Source organism: Penicillium malachiteum, assembly GCF_028827825.1.
Source record: "Penicillium malachiteum strain IBT 17515 chromosome Unknown utg000001l:1.0-8184562.0:1.0-8186909.0, whole genome shotgun sequence".
Classification (NCBI taxonomy): Eukaryota; Fungi; Ascomycota; class Eurotiomycetes; order Eurotiales; family Aspergillaceae; genus Penicillium; species Penicillium malachiteum.
Window position 1 is genome coordinate 1,192,162 of NW_026643094.1, and position 18,868 is coordinate 1,211,029.

The following is an 18,868-nucleotide window of genomic DNA, read 5'->3' on the forward strand; positions in this document are numbered from 1 at the left end:
ACCACTTCAGAGATGCTTGAGCCTTTTGGACCGAATGTTGTTTCCACCAATGGTGAGTCATGGACGTTCCATCTTCGGACCACTCTTCCCTCTTTAGGCGATGCTGTACATCGAACCGTCTGGGCAGAGACATTGCAACAAACCCAAACACTGGCCAAACGCTGGGCAGCCCATTCAGGGGGCGGCTCCCTCCGGGATGGGGTGTACAATTTGACAGTCAATGTCATGTCCGAGGCAGGTTTTGGGCAGTCCTGTCAAAATGGAACCGAGAGCTTGGTCTCTCCACCACCCGGTCATAGTCTATCGCTTGTTCAATCGCTCTTCGAGGTCGTCACCAATCTGCCTATATTTGTGCTGCTCCCTGCTTGGCTAATCCGGATATGTGCACAAAAGGTTTATACAGCGTATAATGAGCTAGAGTTATACATGAACGAGCTTCTGGACCAAGGAAATGCCGCCATGGATGGTCGGAATGAAATCAAATCGACCAAAACAAAGGGGAACTTGCTTACTGCTCTTCTTGAGGCCAATAGTCAACAGCCTGTTGAAACCCGAGACTTAGTAACAGGCCCCGGAGGCCGCACTCAATTGACGGATGTTGAAGTGAAAGGGAATGTTTCTCATCTTCCTGTTGGCAGGTTCGTAATCGCCATTCATGATCCTATACAGAGTACAGAAGGGCACCGCTAATAGTAAGCCGGGAACTAACTCATGCCCAGGATACGATACCACAGCCAATACAATAATATTTTCATCCATCGTCCTGACTCTATATGACTCCATCCAAGATTCCGTCATTGCCGAAATTCGCCAGGTGTATCGTGAGGCCGCAGAGGCCGGACGATCGGAATTATCCTATGATGAGGATTTGCCTAAATTCCGCTATCTCCTGGCATTCAAGGTAAGATGGACCAAAATAGCGCTCGAGAACGAGGCGAGCGCCCAGCTGATCCTGATCCATGCTCCGCAGTACGAGGTGATGAGGGTCTTTCCCATCGTCATTCCTATCACCCGCTTAGCCGTCACTGACCAGGACCTTGTTGTCAATAGTAGCAAACATATCCTGTCAGCCCAAACGCTCACTATCGTCGATAACACAGCCATCCATCATAACGAAGCCAATTGGCCACATCCTCACATAATCGAACCTCGACGTTGGCTAACGTCCAGTCTGAACACCTTTGACCCTACTACCTCGTTAAACCACGAGCAAGAGGCAGATCTTTTCAATCCCTCGGCCACCCCCATTCGACCAATGGCATCTCATCGCCGTGGAACATTCATGACGTTCAAATGAAGGTACACGCGCTTGCCTCGAACGACGGTTCGCTCAGGTCGAATTTGTGGCATTCTTCGCCCAGTTATTGCGTCACTCTCGGCTTGAATTGGTGGACGGGTCGATCGCTGCCGGGGAGTTGGAGCGCCAGATTTGTCTGCACGGTGGAGGCTTCCAGGTCACTTTAGCGCCTCCCTTGGATATAAAAGATTTTTACGGGCAGACTGACTTCACAAACTACGGTTGGAGCCAATTTACCTCTCGCAGTACTCGTATAATTAAAACCCGTTGAAGGGCCTGGTAACAGGATCGTAACAACGAGAGGGCAAAATAGCCAAAAAAAAAAAAAACGGCCTAAAACATGAAGGTGGTTAAAGAAGAGCTCCAGGGCTAATATGTCGGGGCTTGGTAAGATGGAGCCTTGATAACCAAACCGGGCAGGAAGAAAACAGCAAAATAGGTCAACCAGATTCTGAGACACAGACCACTAGAACCTTGAAAAGAGGAAGACATTTTTGAAGAATAAATTCAGTTTCAGGATAGATGCTGTAAAAGGTACCTACATCAAAGAGGGGGGTAAATTCAAGGGTAGCAGGATATCATCGGCTTCAACGGACCCAGTATTTAACTCAGGAAAGATCATGGCAAAATCATGGCAAAATCATGGCAAAATCATGGCAAAATCATGGCAAAATCATGGCAAAACCATGCAAAACCATGCAAAACCAAGAGACGGGCAGAACACGCAACGGCCTGGCTATCGGTCAGTAAGAGATTTACATATATGCCTTTATGGCCGTTTCGGTCCATTCCCACAACTGCTTAGCCAACTTCGCATCCTTGGCCGCGTCAGATAGGTTGTTGGGAAGTGCCCCGACCGGTTCATAGAACTGGCCATTTTGCAAGCCATTCTTCAAAGTGCTCACAGCCCAGAGCTGATTGTAGGCTCCTTTCTCGGGCTTCACAACCTGGCCTATGTTCGTCACATAGACAAAGGCACGATTGAATCGGCTGAGGTTGTCAACCAGGCCTGTGCTGACCACTCCAGGTGTCAAAGACACACTTGTCAAGGCCGGGTAGCGGCGTGCCAGCTCGCTCGCATACAGCAGGTTGGCCAGCTTGCTTCTACCGTAGCGCATCCACGAACCAAGTGTGCCCTCCTGGCGGCTGCGTACCTCGTCGAAGTTGATGCCTCGGGCGAACTTGTACCCCACCGAGGTGAGAATAATGACTCGTACATCTGCTGCTGCTGCGGTCGCCTCAAGAAGTGGCAGCAGCTTCCGGATGAGTAGCGCGTGGCCTAGATGGTTGGTACCGAATTGGATCTCGTACCCGTCTGTCGTGAGCCCCGGCGGCACAGCCATGATGCCTGCGTTGCACATCAGGATATCGAGGCGAGATTCACTTTTGAGAACCTTCTCTGCGGCCTGCTTAACCGATTCCAGCGAGGCGAGGTCGCATTTGAGAAAAGTCACCGCTGTCTTGCTGCCCGCCTGTCGGATTTCCTGAATGACTTTGTCCGCAGCGGCGGCGTTCCTACCACTGATGTAGATGTGCGCCGGTGATTTCTTAGCCAGTCGCTTCGCGCTTTCGGCCCCAAGACCCGCGGTGCCTGATTCACATCCATTAGTCTCTGTCTAGGTGGTTTTGATGATAGAGCGAATTAGTAACGGGTTAGATAACTCACCGCCGGTAATGAGAATGACTTTGCCCGACATGTCGGGCATGTCCTTGTCAGGATTGAAGGTAGTTGCCGACATGATGAGGATGTTGGAGTCTGTCGGATAATAACTTCAGAATGGCCTTAGTGTTGGGAACTGCCTTAGTGTTGGGAACTTTGGATATAGACCGTTTGGAGAAGAGAAGGGCAGTTTGGAGATGAGAGAACAAATACTAACCTTGGATCGAATGTTTTGAAAGTGCAGGATGCTAGAGAATGGAAGATTGATAATGAGGGAACATGGGAAGAAGAAGAAAGAAGAGAAGAGAGAGGTCGCTGGCGCGGTGAGAGATAAACAACTATGTGCTACCAGCGCGGGGGATCAGGTGACTACAATAATCTGGTTCTCACAGATAACTACAGATTGGGATTATTTTTGGGAACTTTCACTTTAGGCTTAGATATGAGAGAACAAACCCTCATTTGAATATTTTCACAAGGTGGAAGAGCATGGAATTTGCATACTTCCCAAAAGGGAAAGACGCCGGGGCGGAACATCAAACTAACCATTTTGTTCTAAAGTTCTTCGACACGGTGCAATGGTTGTCCCGGTTATCGCAGGATCATTGCACCTGGCATTAGCTTGCATTTTTTTGCTAATCATCTAATAATAGGGATTACTAACTTCAAATACACTCAAATACGCTAAAACAATCATCAATAACTCAGAATTCCCTTTCGTGTCAGTTCAATCTTGATTCTTGGATCTGAGGATACATCAATATCACATATTTGCAAAACAAGTGAACCCCGAATTAGGCAAAACTGGCTAAGAAAAGATGAAATCGAGCACCTCACTGGATCGGAATGTTATATCTCAGTGTGGTCTTGCTCCACTCTTCATTACCACTCATCTGAAATTCCAATCCCTGAAGATAGGCCGCCAGCGACGGTGCCTGGTGCCCACTGGCGGATAGTTCCTCAACCAAGGACTGGTGGCGAAGCTCCCATTCGCGACACATGAAGAACAGCACGCGCTTTGCGGCTTGGATAGGGACGGCTGCCTCGTCAGCTAGGACACGCACTGAGGTGCATAGCGCACCTCCTTCAGCATGAGCAGTCTTTGAGGCATGCAATTCTTTCTCGTAGCTATAGATATCGTTGATAACTGACAAATGCTTGGAGCAGTTGGCGTCAATCTCCTGGAGTAGAGCAATGTCCACCGTGCTAATGTGCAACCCCATCGAGAAGCGCATCAGAGCTGATAAAAGCCTAAATAAAAATTGTTAGCAAATATAGGAGAACCGAAGGATCAGAACATACGCTTTTCCAACATCGCGCTCACGATATTTCAGATAGCTACCCAGTCCCATCGGTCGAGTGCGCGTGCGGTCAGTCTGAGCCCGCATGAATTGAAAAACAGGCTCTAGAATCTCATCTGCCAATGGACGATCGTGGGCACGCATGCTCTCCCATATATCGTAGGTAATGTACTCCACAGGCACGGATCGGTCTGGGAGCACATGGCCGCGGGAGATAGGGATCAACCTTTCATTGTACGTCGATCCTTCTTCGAAAGACATGAATTCGAGGAGATCTAAATGCATATCAGTCAGAAAGAAAAAGCCGGGACTCGGGATGGGGAAGAGTGAAATGAACCATCAATAAGAAATAAGGCAGTTAGAAGCCGACAGGCAAAGCTAATGCGGTCATCCAACGCGTTGGGGAAGTAAAGGCATGTCACCCCTGAAAAGTCTGCGGCGATGAACTTTTCTCGTGCTTTCTTTGAGGGAAAATCCCAGTGGGCGAGAAAATAATTGTTTACTTCACGGGTCACTTCTTCCACACGAGGGTGGCACACTGGCTGGAAGATGGATGGTGGAGGCTGCACTAAGCTGCTTGAGTCGCTTGGTTTTTTCATTTTTGCCACGAAGTTAAGAAGGTAAAAAACAATAGCCTATAATCTACAATTTCATAGTCTGGTGTAGTGCTCCAGGTCTTTGTAGGTTTTCGGATAGTTACCTATTTCTGATGATCTCTATAGAGAAAAAAGTCCTGGAGAATTGCCTAATTGGGAATAATGGGGATAACAGCCTCGGAATGGAACTATACTTAGCTATCATCATCTTGCTGCGAATATTGCACCTGAGTCGACGACGAAAAAAACCCATCCATCATGATTGAGCCTTGGTATGCATGGCTAGGTGGTGCCCTGATCACTGTAATATTATTCGCGCGTCTCTTCCTGGCACTACATTCTATCAAATCGCTTCACTTCTATAAAATCGACAGCCGAAAACCCCCGGTGCATCCTTACTGGATTCCGCTCGTCGGCCACTCAATCCTATTCACTCAGAACCCTGGCGCATTTTTGGATGGGCTCCAGCAACGATATGGCGACAAATTCCCAGTGGAAATCGTCTTGGGTCCTGTTCGAGCATACTTCGTGGCTGGCTCCGAAGCGATCAATACGCTCCTCCGGTCACCCCGTAATCTGACTCCCAAACCGTTCATTGCCCTGGTGATGGAAAACATGTTCGGCACCCCAGCCAGCGCCATGCCGATGTACCGCCAGGACGATTCCGGGATTGCCTCGACACCTTTGCCTGGCGCGCACGTGGCCCTGGAGCACCGCATCTACTACCATCTGCACAGATCTGCTCATCGATTTCTCGCGGGAGATGCGCTCCGCCGCATGACAGAGCGTTTTATGCGCGTTCTCAGCGAGGAGCTTCACAACGACACAGCGATTTGCCCAGACGACGATTGGGTGGAACTACCAGATCTTTACACCTTCTGGAAGAGTCGTGTCTTCCACGCCGCCATGTATGCTCTGTTCGGGCTCTATCTCACCTTGCTTACACCGGGCTTTGAGCAAGACTTCTGGAGCTATATGGATGTGATCCCGATGCTGGCGATGGGGCTGCCGCGCTGGATGATCCCCGCAGCGTATGCTGCGCGCGATCGAGTTTTCACGGCCGTTAAGACCTGGCATCGCTTTGCGCGCGCGCATTCTGATTATCGTCGGAATGGTTCGACCGACCCAGACTGGGATAAATACTGGGGCTCAGCCTGGCTCAAAGTTCGACAGCAATTTGGGCAAGACAGTGGCTGTATGGATGATGATGCGTTGGCGGCGGAGGATCTTACCTTGCTGACGGCGTATGTGTTTTTTTTCTCTCTCGTGGACGTGAGAATTCCTTTCATCTCATGCTAATCATTGGATATTGTTCTCTTTCTCTCTCTTTAGGGCGAACGCCAATGCCATTCTCAGTGCGGTCTGGTATCTTATCCACATCTACACCGACGCGGATCTCCACCAGCGTCTCCAGTCGGAATTCGACCGGGCGATCCGTAGATCCCCCTCCGCAGCCCAGCCAACCGAGTTCGACATTACGGCTCTGGTCACTTCGCCACGTCTCCAATCGATCTACGCCGAGGTTTTGCGGATGCGCATTGCTATGCTACTCAATCGAACGCCAGTGCAAGCGCTGGTCAAATTTGGTCCGTGGCACCTGCAACGTGGGAAGTTCATATTGATGAGCTCGCAGCATGCTGCCCACGACGACAAGGTTTGGGGCCCAAAGTACACGCAGGATGGGAAATATCCACTGAGTCAGTTCTGGGCGGAGCGATTTTTAGTGAAAGATGACATGGGGCGCGATCAGTTCTCCCTCGACGGGTTGTCAGGTGGTTGGATCCCTTACGGCGGCGGAAATTTCATGTGTCCCGGGCGGCACTTTGCCAAACAGGAGATTCTGGGCAGTGTGGCCGTCTTCCAGGCTTACTATGAGCTCGTGATAGATCGGCCTCGGGGTTGGCTGCCCCGCCCGGATCGGCGATTCTACGGAGTAGGCGCGATGCCCCCGGCTGAGCCGATCCCGTTTCGCATTCGTCGCCGCAAAACCACCTAATAGTTTCCTTCTTGAAACTTGGAAATACATATAAATACAAACCTTGGGATTCTATGATATCGATATGATTTGCCCAGGTGTATTTCTTCATTATTACCAGCCCTTTATAGGTATATACCATATAGCCAAAGAGCAACGCAAAACTCAATTAAAGATGCTTCAAGTTATCACACCAATATTTGAACATATTGACCACCACACAAAAGAGAGCAGCGTTGTCTACTGAGTACAGGCGAGCTGACCTAATTGAGAAGCCAGACAACTCTGACCTTATCACAGAAAGCCTGTCTATTTAGGCCATGACATGAAATATATTGCCGGGTCCGACAGCGTAAATGTATCAGGTAAGTCGGGCCAGAGACGTCGCGCGATCCGCCGATTCTGCAGCTTCGAAGTGCGTAGGCGAGTCATCTGGGAGTGCCGCTGAGCCAGCAACGGAACCTGCTTCATCTGAGCGATGAGACGATCAAAAGCACTCATCTGAGTCAGTACTAACACACGCACCATATTTTTCCACTCTGATTTGGCGATGCTGTACTCTCCAAGAAACATTTCCGGAGGCTCTAGCGCTGTGGGGATTGATGACACCCTTGTTGAAGTGGGCTGTACAACGCTCTCTATGGTTGTGGTGGAGTTGTCACTATCTGCTGACGTTAGGACGAGATATGCGTCTATAATGCTACTCGCGAGACTCGTCTGGCGCTCTAGAACAAGGTTCAGCACGGTCATGTTCTCAGGCCTTCGGCGACACTGGGGACATTGGAGTATGCTCTCGCATCGTGACAAAACTTCTCGATAAGAACTTGGTTGGGAGTCGAGTGTTTTTCTCTCTTCGTGCACACCAGCATCGTTGGAGCCTTCGAGTTCATCTAGGAGAAAAACGGCTGTAGAGAGGCAGGAGCATCAGTGTATCTTATGGGAGGCTACTGCTGGCTGTGGGGGCTGTGAGACTAACTTGAAGGATTTGGGTGATGTGGATGAGCTGGATGATTCAAGTTGTATCACACATGGTGGCTGTGATTTGATACTGGGGGTGGGCGTTATGTATGGAGAGGTGTGAAGCACAGTAGGATCCAGAACCATATGATCGTCCATCAGATTTGAAGAATATATATGAGGTGCACCGTGGCTTGTTCTTTTGTCCTGGGGTGTACCGCTCTCTGGCTCAGCTATGTTGCTGTCGTTAACTTAAATACTACTCGTTGAGAGCCGTTTATCTGATTCTGTTGGAAGATCGATGGTAGGAGCAGCCGTCAATAACGAAGGTGACGCAAGTGAACTGTGTTTCTCGCCCAAATACCAGTCAAAGTTGTTAAACATTTGCTCGTCTTCCTCTTGAAATTCTTCTCCGCCTAAATGGGTTAGAGGCGCGTCACTGTCACTTTTATCGCGCATCGTGGATCGGTTGAGCGACGATTGATGATAGGCGGTACAATAATCTTTTGATTTCTGTTCTGCGCTCTCGCTTGAAAGCTCCTTGGAAGTTTGATTATCCTCGCTGCCTCCGCTGGTGTCGTAGGATGGAGATGCCAGCCGTTTCTTGGGCTGTCGTTTTCGAGGACTTGACTTGGAGTAGATTCAGGGTACGTTGAGCGTTGTGCATCGATAGCACCCTGTCCGCCGACCACTGCATCGAATCTTCCCTTTGTATTAGAGGATTCATTTTAGAGATATAGCAGCCAGAGACGCACTTACCTTCTTCACTCGGCAATTATCGCATACCATACGCTGAAGGCGACCTGCAGTTCCCGCTTCATGCTGCAAAAACTCCCCATCTTCATTTCTCGCTTCGTAGCGTAAGGTACCAAACATCTCCTAGACTTCCAATTTTTAGATAGTCTAACTGGCAGAATAGCTTTAGGATTATTCAAGTTCTAGTAGTGTGTAGCGCCCACCTGGAAAAGACTATGTATTTAGCATCTGGATCTGTTGATCTCCGGACTATTACATACATGCTTACCTGTCTTGGTCGATCTAGTCATATCAGGCTTCCAACATGGGAACCTTAGGTTATTGCTGAACCGTAAGCATACACTGACGTGGGGATCCCTTCAGATCGCCAGCCCTGTAAATTCACATGTTTGAACATCTGGAGGGATCTATGGCAGCGAATTGCAATGATAAATATTATTAAGAGCATTTCAAGTTTCTTTACATATGTTCCAAGGTTCAGATATCCTCAGTGAGGGTCTACACATGTGCATGACATCTGGATCAATGGGCCCTCACGCCCGGTGCTCAATCTCTGGGCAGTTCCAGATGTCCTATATACGCAATCTCAGAATTGATGACTCGATCATACATGTATTATCAAGTAATGTTCAGCCTCGTGGACATCATTTGAATCATAACCTCGGAAGGCTTGGGTAGTACAGGGCTCTTCCAAGGTTGATATGATAAATTCCCCGAGGTCTATATTATGCAAGCGACCGGAGTTCAATGTTGGGACAAACCAGACATCTGGAGGACAACTTGAACTTGAACCTTGGAAAGTGAGTTCGTCCAGTGCTGGCTTGGTTAAAACTTTGTATCATGGTATTTTTAAGTCTAATCGGATGAAACCCCATACAGATATATTCACCATCTGTGGACCTGGCTCCGGGAAAGATGGAACCGATTATACTTTGAAGAGGCTTATACTCGGTGAAATCTGCAGTGATTATGCCTGTGTAGGCCGGGGCTTCCATGTATAGGAACCATTTTGTTCTCCAAGCATGATGATATAGGTTTGCATCAATAATTTCGTGGCTTCTGCCTCAGTTCAGTTAAACTTGAATGAGGTCCACGGGTGACTTGTACCTATGGAGTACGGAGCACATGAGTATGGAGCACATGAGTATGTACTACTACTATGTAGTACTAGTAACATTGAAATACATACATGCGTATGCATGCCCTGCCAGTGGTGTGCATGTGTGAAATTTGCGTTCAAACATTGAAGCCCTCCTCCAGCTCGTCAAGAACCTTGAACGGCCTCGTGGATTAAGTTCCAAGGCTACATGTCCAGATTGATTAATCAACATAGTTCCAAGGTTCAATTTTGGATCGATATATGTAGTAATCAACTTGAAGCCTGAGCCCTGCAGTTACCAGTGTAACACAGTGCACAGGTGCATATGTCTCCTCGTCCTACATATGAATGCTATCATCATGATAGATTTCCTCGGGGCGCAATAAGTCAATACTCCCCGGGGCGGGATATTCAATTAAAGAGGACCTCAGAGCCTCAACTGTCACCGCAAATTTCCGTTTTGGGGCTAGGAGACACGTTGTATTCCATCATTCTAGACGCTAAGTCGTCAGTACTAATCTTGCAATGTCTAATCTCATCCAATGTTACCTAATTAGTACTCGTCAGTACCCATGGACAGTACATCAGTAGGAGAACGGATGGGGCTATCAGCCCGAGAGATGAGGCTAGAGTTCCAGTGAGAAAACATTTTTTTCTAGTAGGGGTTGGCTATAACCCAGCACCTACTAACACATTCAAATGTTGACCATCCAGATGTCCATGCTTCCATCGCCAGGTGTTGTATAAGGCTTCCAACTACTCCTTATAGAGTACGGCGGTTTCCGAGTGCGGAGCTAATGATGAAAGAATCAACAAGTCTGTAAAGCCTCGAAAGCTGGGAAATTGATAGTGTCTGCATTGATGATTCCATTTTGCATGTCTTTGTTACTTCGAGATCGAATAAATCACTTCAATGAGGGGAAGGAGAAAATTAAAAACATACGAGGCGCGCATCATACTCATACCTAGGTACTGATATTGTAAAAACGAATAATGAGAGGAAAGTAAAGAGAAAAAAATGAAACAAAGTAAATCACCGCCCTTCCGTCTTAATGAGCGCGAGACCGCTTAATTCTTCACCGACCTTCCCTACCAGGAATTCCAAACTTGTATCTCCTTGCTAGACTCACGTTTTACCTCAACAAGACTTCGTAGGGTTTGGCGTCGCCGGATGAACTGGTGAGGTGCCGGGCGTGGCGCCAGGGCATGCTCCTGTCAAGGGTGCATTCGACGGTGATACAGGTTTCTGAAACAACGCCCCTGGGTCGGGCTCATCAGTGATACCAAATTGAACCCATAGTACTTGCTTTGTACTTCATGAATGGCACTGATGGTTTTGGATTTGCACAGAAAGTGTGGGTGGAACACATAGGCCCGAGCTTTCTTTTTCTTCGTTGTCGGAAGATTGAAAGGCATAGAGGAAGAATCAGTATCAACTTCTTCAGAGATTTGTTCCTTTGAATTCCAAGGTTGATTCTTCTTGTCGAATATTCCAAACCGGGTGGTAGATGGAGGAATATAGAGCTATCATGCCTCTAACTGCGTATGAAGGTATATGAGCCCAAGTTGAAGTATTTTGAAGAGAACAATAGTCCTCTTGGCATGGCTGGTTGACCATGTGAAAGCTCAATGAGGGTTATGAAACCGCCTACTGCTCCGTCCACCTTTCTGAAACCTCTAATCCCCGACTTATAGACACAACCGATGCAACAGCAGAAGCAGCCCTGGAGATCGGCAGGGGAGCTGGGTTTGGTGATAAGGGCGTGCAAAAATTTTGTCCTGCGCTGTCTGATTTGATTGAAAGGTGTAGCGGAAAAAGGAGAGCGTCCAGCTTCCAAGGTTGTTCGCCTGTTCATATGGGGCGAATACTTCAAACAAGGTGAAGAATCGACTATCACCCCGCAAACTCTGGAAGTGCATTGCTTATGAGATTGCAGGAAGGGGGATGATTCCAGGTTCAAGTCAAGGCACTTGGGTGGAGGAAGTAGGTTGAATCTCGGAGTAGCTGGAAGGTTATAAGAAAAATTGAAGTTCAGCGTAGTTGAAAAGATGGAGGTTGTGAACTTGAAATATTCAATTATATACTAACATTCAAATTAATTCACATCTTAACTCACATGTGTAGGTTGATCAAACATTTCGAATACTTACTAGTACTAGCAGATTGAAATTGGTACCAGTTTGAAATTACTCACCTTCCAAGGTTGGAATGTGAGAAGGTTCCAAGGTGATTTACTATTTGGTCTTTGCTGTCACTAGTTTTAAGTTGGATCTTGAAATAAACTTGATGTGAGAATCAAAAGAGCTTACAAGGCTATCGGACTGCTGATACTGTTCTAGACTATCATACCTACTGGCTCCATGAGAATGCATAGAAGCTCACATTTGAAGTTGAGAGAATCCTAAAGTTTGTGTTTCTATGTAGTAGTGGATATCTGAAACTTAGGGTGATGTTTCTTCAGGCTCGTTTGAGAAGTGTACTGATGGACTTGAGCTTTTGATGACCCTTGAGTTGAAGTCAAAGTAATGTGCCTGAAAGGCATAGTCCAATTGGAGAAGACTGATATAAAACCCTCAAGTTGGAACTTAATCGAGAAGATATCTGGAGGCCAAGTAAAAGCCAATTGAAATTACAGAGTACGTAGAAATGAGTTGTATGTGAGAGGAAGAATGAGTAAGAATAAAAATTGATTAGGCGCCTGACGCCGCGCCACCCATACTAATATACAAATATAAGAATAAAAGAAAAGTAAGAATAAGAAAAAAGAAAGAAAAAACGAAAAAAACCAAACAACAAAAAACCAAACCACCGCCGCACCCTTCCGCCTAGTGATGGCGGGACCGCTTACTGCTGCGGCCACCCTCCCCACCGGTCGCAAACATCTGCTCTCCGGCCTGTGGGCGTAACTGATGCATCTGCATCAGGCCGGCGGGGAAGTCAGGGTGAACCGCAGAGAAGCGGTCAGGGTTTGGCGCGTGGCCATTTTCCTGCTCTGTCGGCAGGGGCGCCGTCACCATCTGAATGAGGGCGGAATCGATCCACCCGGAGGGCTGATTGTGCAGCCGCTCCATACGAGCCAAGTCCTCATCGACCTCCTCGTTGAGGAGGGGGGCCAGGGTTGGCGCGGGCCCGTTTCCTCGGGCGGTGTACCCCGACAGCACATGATATGGCAGTGCTGGGCGTCGGGCCGGCTTGTCTGACAGGTCCGTCAGAGCGCTGAGAGCGCTTTGCGCAGCTGTTGTGCGCGTAGACCGCGTTGCATGGAAGTTGTGGCTTGCGGTCCGGACCATGTCGGTAGCGCTCGGGGTCCCGTTGTCCTCGTGGCCTGTGCCATCGGGGGTATCTTCGGCATCGGTGTTGTTGCCGTTGGTGATAGCGCCGGAGCCTTGCTCGGCGCGGCGGGAGGTGGAGAAGAAGTGGAGGGCAGCGACATGCGCATCATTGGCGTGCGCGGTAAGCTCCTTGTCTGTGAAGAGCGAGTTGATAGAGTAGACCGGGGCATTTTGCTTCTTCAGCTGCGCTTTGGTGCGCTCGGCCATGGAGGTACCAGTCGGGTTTCGTACTGGAGATCCGTTATCGCCGTCTGGAGCTTTGCGCTTGCGCTTGTTCAGCTCGGTGATTCCGTTGCCAAGGTCATCCATATCCACGCGGTGACGGGTGTGACGGGTCTTGCGGTTGCTCTGTATGCCTCCGGGACTGGCGGTAGGGTTGGTGACACTGTACTGGTTGGGATGGAATGTAGCGGCATTGATGTCGGCGATATCGACCTGCTCCTTGCGCAGGCGTTCGCGTGACGCGTCGAGGCTTTGCATCAGACGCTCTCGGAGGGTGCTGGACATTTGCTTGAACTCCTCCATGCCAAAATGTACGCGGTATTCATATTCACGGCGGTGTCGCTCGAGGCTGTTCTCGTGACGGTGCTAAACCCGGGAGATAAGATTAGAAAGAGCGATCGCAGAGTAGGTGGGGAAGGAAAGAAGGGAAGACATACCATAAGCTGTGCCAATTCGGCATCGCGCTTTTCTTTAATGTTGTTGACATCATGAACAAACTTGGCATACCAAGTGCCGGACAGGCTAGCCATCTCCTTTGCAAACTTGCCTCCTCCGACAGTATCTTCAATAAGGTGCGCGATGTCCTCCGAGGAGTCCGCCAGCGGACCATCCACGTAGGGATCGGCATTGTTGATCAGAGTCATATCACATTGCAGGGAGTGTAACTGCTGGCGAAACTGTGCATCGCGGTTCTGACAAAATGTAGCAGTCAAATCTTGAAGGCGGTCCTGTAGAGCGGAGCGGCGCTTGTCGCGCTTTGAAATTGGGCCTGTAGCAGCAGCCCCTGGACTGGCGGATCGACCGCGAGGAAGGGTGCCAACAGGGTAGGCGGAGCCAGTGCCAGGAGATTGAGCGCGGGGAGAGTAGGCCATGATGCTCAAGTTGACCGGTTTTTGTATTGAGCGGGTTGGATAATGGTGAAAGTGGGTGGAGCAGAGCAAAAAGTATGTGGGGATGCAGGAAATGGGAGACGAGAAATGGTTGACGAAGAAGAATAAGAATTCGAAGCGCTCGAAGATCCTGGTATTTAAAACAGGGACATAAACAGTGAATGACCTCGAGGGTGAATGGAAAGGCCGCTGTCGTCAGAAAAGCGACGCTTGTAGTACGGATCCAATCTAGATTAGTCAGGGATCAACTTTATTCCGTACCGAAGCATAAGTATTCACTTCAACATTCGAATTCACTTCAATTACTGTATTGGGCCAGTGATGATGATTATCTCCAGTGGGATTTGTTGTTTTGGTGCTTTATTGAATCCAATGCTGTTGTTTGTTTGGGCAATTTTGGGTAGTATTAGAAAAATTGAGAAATCGAAGTTTCAAGTTCACGCTAATACAGTCAACACAGCGAGAATATACTTAATTGAAGACTCAAAATATGGCAGACCGAGTTCAAGGCAGAGGACTCAGAATTTGATTAGCAAGGATATCAAGGAAAGAGAATAAATGCTCCAATCCTTATACTGTACAATTACCAGCTTCAAATTTCAATGATGTCTGAGGATTAGAAGCTCTCAGGTACTGGATCAACATCGGCACGTCATGCAGGGATGAATCCCAGCTATTGCTGGTGGCCGTCAACTGGTGGCACAGAACCCACAGAGGAACCTGGGCTAAAATGCGACTAGTGCGAAATAAACGACATCAATCGATACAAAGCATTTGCTACTCCAGGGCTGTGTTTAAGGTTATTCATGTCTACAACGTGACTCAAGCTTACCTAGCATACCCAACTTGAAGCAGCCCCAGGGTTTAGCACTAGGAACACAATTAAAGAACTTGAAACCAACTGAAACTCGATCTCAGAGTAAATATTATTTGTAACCAGATTCATAATATCATATGCTCAGACCTAATAGTGATCCAAGTCAAGCTGGGTCTATCATCTTCCAATCACATGAAACTGGAGAGTCGGTGAAGCACTAGTGCCTGATGATGCCTGACCAAGGAGAGAAAGAAAACATTTTGAAAAAGATTCCAGTTAAGAAATTTATACATTGAACTCGAGTTGACTCGTATGTTATCCAAAGAGGGGAAAAAAGAAATAAGAATAAGAATAAGAATAAAGAGAAAGATCATGAACATCTTCGCCAAACAATGAGAACCAACGTCATGGGTATTCACAATCATTTCCATCCGGCCAAAGCAAATATAATCACAGCCGAAAATTAAGACCAACTCCAAGGACACCGTTACACCGGGTCCTAGACATCGTTGCAGTCAACAAAGGAGCTGCGGAGAAACTAATTTTAAAGGATATAGCATGTATGAGGGGGTGAAGAGGAAGAGGAAGAGAAGAGGGGGAATTTTGGAGAGGGATGAGGGAGGAGTCGATGGGTGAGGTGATTAATGAGTTCGACGAATGACGAATACACCCAGTTCAACCCCATCTCGAGGCTCGCTGTCATCGCCATAGGGTCGCTTGCGGATACCCTCGAAGATCTCGGTCAGAAGCATGGCCGAGGTGACTTCTTTGCCATCGCTCATACCAGCGTTCATGTTTTTGTTAACCGGTAAACGACGGTTGTTGTTCGAGTACAGGCTGAGAACCTCCTTCATCCGAGCCTTCTCCTGGTGAATGAACCATTCGACCCAGAGACTTCGGTCCAGATGAGCGCTTGCGCGACCAGCGTCCGCAATCTCGAATCGAGATGCGGGGCAGCTGAGAGATTCACAGAGAGATACGATGTTTGCCTTCATGGTAGCGAAATCATCCATTTGGGATACCGTTGACAGTTTACCCAGGTATCGACCGACGTCCGCTGATAATCCATTCACCACGACGAGTTGTCGCAGAAGAGGGTCGAGGATTGGACCGAGGTATTGTGATTTGAAGGTCGAGGCTCCCTTCTTGGTCGGGTATACGAAGAGCAGAGAGCCTCCATTAGGAGAAAGTTCGGAGAGACGGTCGACAAGGAAAGAGGGGCGGGTGGGACAAAAGACATCTCTATATTCTTGTGCTGAAGGAGGAGGGAGGTATCGCTCTAGAACGGAGATGTGGACACTGTGAGGAGGGACAATGGGCATGGGAGCGTGAGAGAGTTGGCGTTGGAGAGGTCCACGGAAATCATGGTAAGCACCCACTACCGCCGCGCTGGAGAAAACGGTTGCGTTGAAATAATCTTCGGCGGCAGTGGGGGAGCGGGGAGTACTTGGAGGAGAGTGAGGGAGGTTGGACAAGCTGAATTGTTCGGGGACGGCGTGGGTGACATTGATGTAAGGAGATTGACCCGGCTGAAGGTGTGTGTGTACAGCCTGGACCATGGAGCAGAAGACGCTGTCGTTTCTTGGCATCGAAATTGACTGGTCGGAGGTTCGAGGATATGGAAGAGTTTGGGAGACGATTTTGACAGCGTCACCTCGTGGATTTGAGATTCCCAAAGATGACACTAACGAACGATCAGCAAATGGTACTAAGGGGAAAAACAGACTGAAAAAATTGCCAGTCGTTTGTTGCTAATATGGTTTAGTCAAATACTTACCAGTTACGTTGATTCCATGATCTAACCAAGAACCAACATCTTGTTGGCAATCCATCTCATCATGAGGTCCTGGACTCCCACCTGAACTGGATGAACCGTGTGATAACCCATCGGAAGGACTGCTCAAAGTATCTGAAGGGCCTGTGGTCGGTGATGTATCCATACCCCGACCGTCCACCATGACGGAGCCATGGTGGTGTGAATGTGATTCAAACAACATCATCTCCGACTGCGGGTTCCACGCAATGTGGCTGTCGTCATCCGGTGGTGTTGGTGGCAGAGTAGTGGGGTAGTCTCCCTGGAACGAATTCGAATTGGGAGAGTTCCAGGGTGACGATTGGGAAGAAGAAGCTGTCAAAGGTCTCGGCCCGCGAGACACAGTGGTGGACAGGCGCAGACGAGAGTCGGCCGACCGCGTTCGAGATTCTACGCGGAGCGGCGACCCGGGGGAAGAACTGCGATGCTCCCACGAAGGGAAATGAACTGCCACACTACCCTTGGAGAGAAAACGAGAAACAGGTGACGGTTTTGTGCGGAGAGAACCTTGTGAGGCTCGTCGTCGAAGCTTTGGGGCTGTGGAAGATGAATCGGGGAGAGAATGCTGTGAGAGTCGTCGCTGGTGATCGACCTTTACGGTGGTAGAGGAAGGCATGATCAAGTTGAAATCGGGAGGCCACAGTCCATGGCAGATGAAAGAGGAAAGGGAATAAGATATGGGGGGGGGGGGGAGTAAGGGGTCTTTGGGGGAAAAAGAAGTACAGGGTACGAGAAGCTGATGGAGACAGGCTGGCGCAGGAGTGGTACCCAGTACAGTACCCAGTTAATCCAGTTAAATCAGTACGGGAGGCAAAAAGTCATACAGTTGAAGGTCTAGACCAGTCGTCGAGTCATCGCACCCACTTCAAGTTTCTAGTTATGGATTTACACTGGACTGGACACAGTGGATTATTATTTTATTCTTTATAGATAGTTTCATTTAATATTTAATATTTGATCAACCAAAGAATGAACTGAGTATTAATTTCATATTCACCCATATTAAACCCTAGAGTACAAACTAATAATATTTCGATTTCTAGTCAAGATTGTGCAGTGCTTAAAATGCAGAGTCTAGACGGTCGGCGGCCCAAGCTCTAGAGCGTGACTGGCTGTTTAGGCCCCACGGCGATCATTCTCGGTTTCTCAAGTTGATGAATTTTTCATTTCTTGCCGTGAGGATACTAACATTCATCAAAGGTACCATAGATTCTATGTATCAGATTAAATGATATAGAGGGAAAAAAGATTTATGGAAATTATGTACTATAACTAAGTTAGTAGAACCACATAAATCAAGTCTCAGGGTTCAACTTCCAGGGCTTCCAGGTTACTCCATTTATCTGTATGGATCCCGATGAAGTAAGCCCCCAAACCAGGGAATTAAAAAAAGAACCTGAATAATCTAGTATTAAAAAAAAGGAATAAAAAGGAATAAAAAAAAAGTAAGGACAAAGTACCCGATACTTCAGTCTCTCTTTGGCTTACCCTTAGTCACTACTTGTCCCTATGTACCCTGTACGCTGCCGCTTCCGGCTATCGGGCACCACGCCACTGAGGGGTTGGGCCCATCGAGAGAGGTTTTAGGGTTTAATCAATTGATCTGGGGAGCGTCTGGACTCTAAAGTACTTGAAGAATATTTTCATATTTCTCATTTTCAATCTTTAAATGGAATACGAGAAAAAGAAGCAAAATGTAACCGAAAATTTCTGTCGGTACATATGCATAGAGAATCCAGAACGTGGAAGATCAGGTCTATTACTAGTGATATGTACGAATAATATGATTAATATCCGATAGAAAAGATCATAATTCGTCTTATTATACTCTACGTTCTACGTGCATTTTAAATGTTAGTGACATCTGAAGACCCTGGGTATCAGGGCTTAACCCGACTGGATAATGTCCTCCCACTGGCAGCTCATTTCCACCATGGAGGACTTTGATCTGGTTCACCATCCATTTTATCTCCCCGGGTGGACCCCAGTCACAGATAGAGTGTGATCTTGCCACTGACGACTCGAACGTGTCATCTCTTACGAAATTATAAAACCCAGAAAGAGAGAGAAAAAAAAAAGGAACCAGTGAACATTTAGAAGAAGAGAATTGAAAGACGGGAAGTAAATTAGAATTAAGTAACTAATAATTATA

At 47.9% G+C, this 18,868-nt stretch overlaps 7 protein-coding genes across 7 annotated transcripts; 2 read left to right on the forward strand and 5 right to left on the reverse strand.

The window, feature by feature from the left end:
• Positions 1 to 12: 12 nt before the first annotated feature.
• N7483_000463 (uncharacterized protein) lies at positions 13 to 1,297 on the forward strand (the record flags this gene model as incomplete). Its single annotated transcript, XM_057083901.1, has 3 exons — positions 13 to 52; positions 98 to 670; positions 720 to 1,297. 3 exons carry the CDS (start codon positions 13 to 15, stop codon positions 1,295 to 1,297), a joined length of 1,191 nt encoding a protein of 396 aa, XP_056950050.1.
• Positions 1,298 to 2,052: 755 nt separating this feature from the next.
• On the reverse strand, positions 2,053 to 3,036 carry N7483_000464 (oxidoreductase, short-chain dehydrogenase/reductase family; the record flags this gene model as incomplete). Its single annotated transcript, XM_057083902.1, has 2 exons — positions 2,053 to 2,888; positions 2,964 to 3,036. 2 exons carry the CDS (start codon positions 3,034 to 3,036, stop codon positions 2,053 to 2,055), a joined length of 909 nt encoding a protein of 302 aa, XP_056950051.1.
• Positions 3,037 to 3,790: 754 nt separating this feature from the next.
• Positions 3,791 to 4,519, reverse strand: N7483_000465 (Terpenoid synthase; the record flags this gene model as incomplete). Its single annotated transcript, XM_057083903.1, has 2 exons — positions 3,791 to 4,208; positions 4,260 to 4,519. The coding sequence occupies 2 exons, from the start codon at positions 4,517 to 4,519 to the stop codon at positions 3,791 to 3,793; spliced, it is 678 nt and encodes a 225-aa protein (XP_056950052.1).
• A 593-nt stretch (positions 4,520 to 5,112) lies between these two features.
• On the forward strand, positions 5,113 to 6,850 carry N7483_000466 (cytochrome P450; the record flags this gene model as incomplete). Its single annotated transcript, XM_057083904.1, has 2 exons — positions 5,113 to 6,098; positions 6,187 to 6,850. 2 exons carry the CDS (start codon positions 5,113 to 5,115, stop codon positions 6,848 to 6,850), a joined length of 1,650 nt encoding a protein of 549 aa, XP_056950053.1.
• Positions 6,851 to 7,138: 288 nt separating this feature from the next.
• On the reverse strand, positions 7,139 to 8,662 carry N7483_000467 (uncharacterized protein; the record flags this gene model as incomplete). Its single annotated transcript, XM_057083905.1, has 5 exons — positions 7,139 to 7,734; positions 7,858 to 8,019; positions 8,047 to 8,202; positions 8,265 to 8,493; positions 8,546 to 8,662. The coding sequence occupies 5 exons, from the start codon at positions 8,660 to 8,662 to the stop codon at positions 7,139 to 7,141; spliced, it is 1,260 nt and encodes a 419-aa protein (XP_056950054.1).
• A 3,805-nt stretch (positions 8,663 to 12,467) lies between these two features.
• On the reverse strand, positions 12,468 to 14,068 carry N7483_000468 (Sds3 domain-containing protein; the record flags this gene model as incomplete). Its single annotated transcript, XM_057083906.1, has 2 exons — positions 12,468 to 13,562; positions 13,634 to 14,068. The coding sequence occupies 2 exons, from the start codon at positions 14,066 to 14,068 to the stop codon at positions 12,468 to 12,470; spliced, it is 1,530 nt and encodes a 509-aa protein (XP_056950055.1).
• A 1,476-nt stretch (positions 14,069 to 15,544) lies between these two features.
• N7483_000469 (uncharacterized protein) lies at positions 15,545 to 17,332 on the reverse strand (the record flags this gene model as incomplete). The annotated part of the gene is made up of 2 exons (XM_057083907.1): positions 15,545 to 16,587; positions 16,681 to 17,332. The coding sequence occupies 2 exons, from the start codon at positions 17,330 to 17,332 to the stop codon at positions 15,545 to 15,547; spliced, it is 1,695 nt and encodes a 564-aa protein (XP_056950056.1).
• Between the last annotated feature and the right edge of the window lie 1,536 nt (positions 17,333 to 18,868).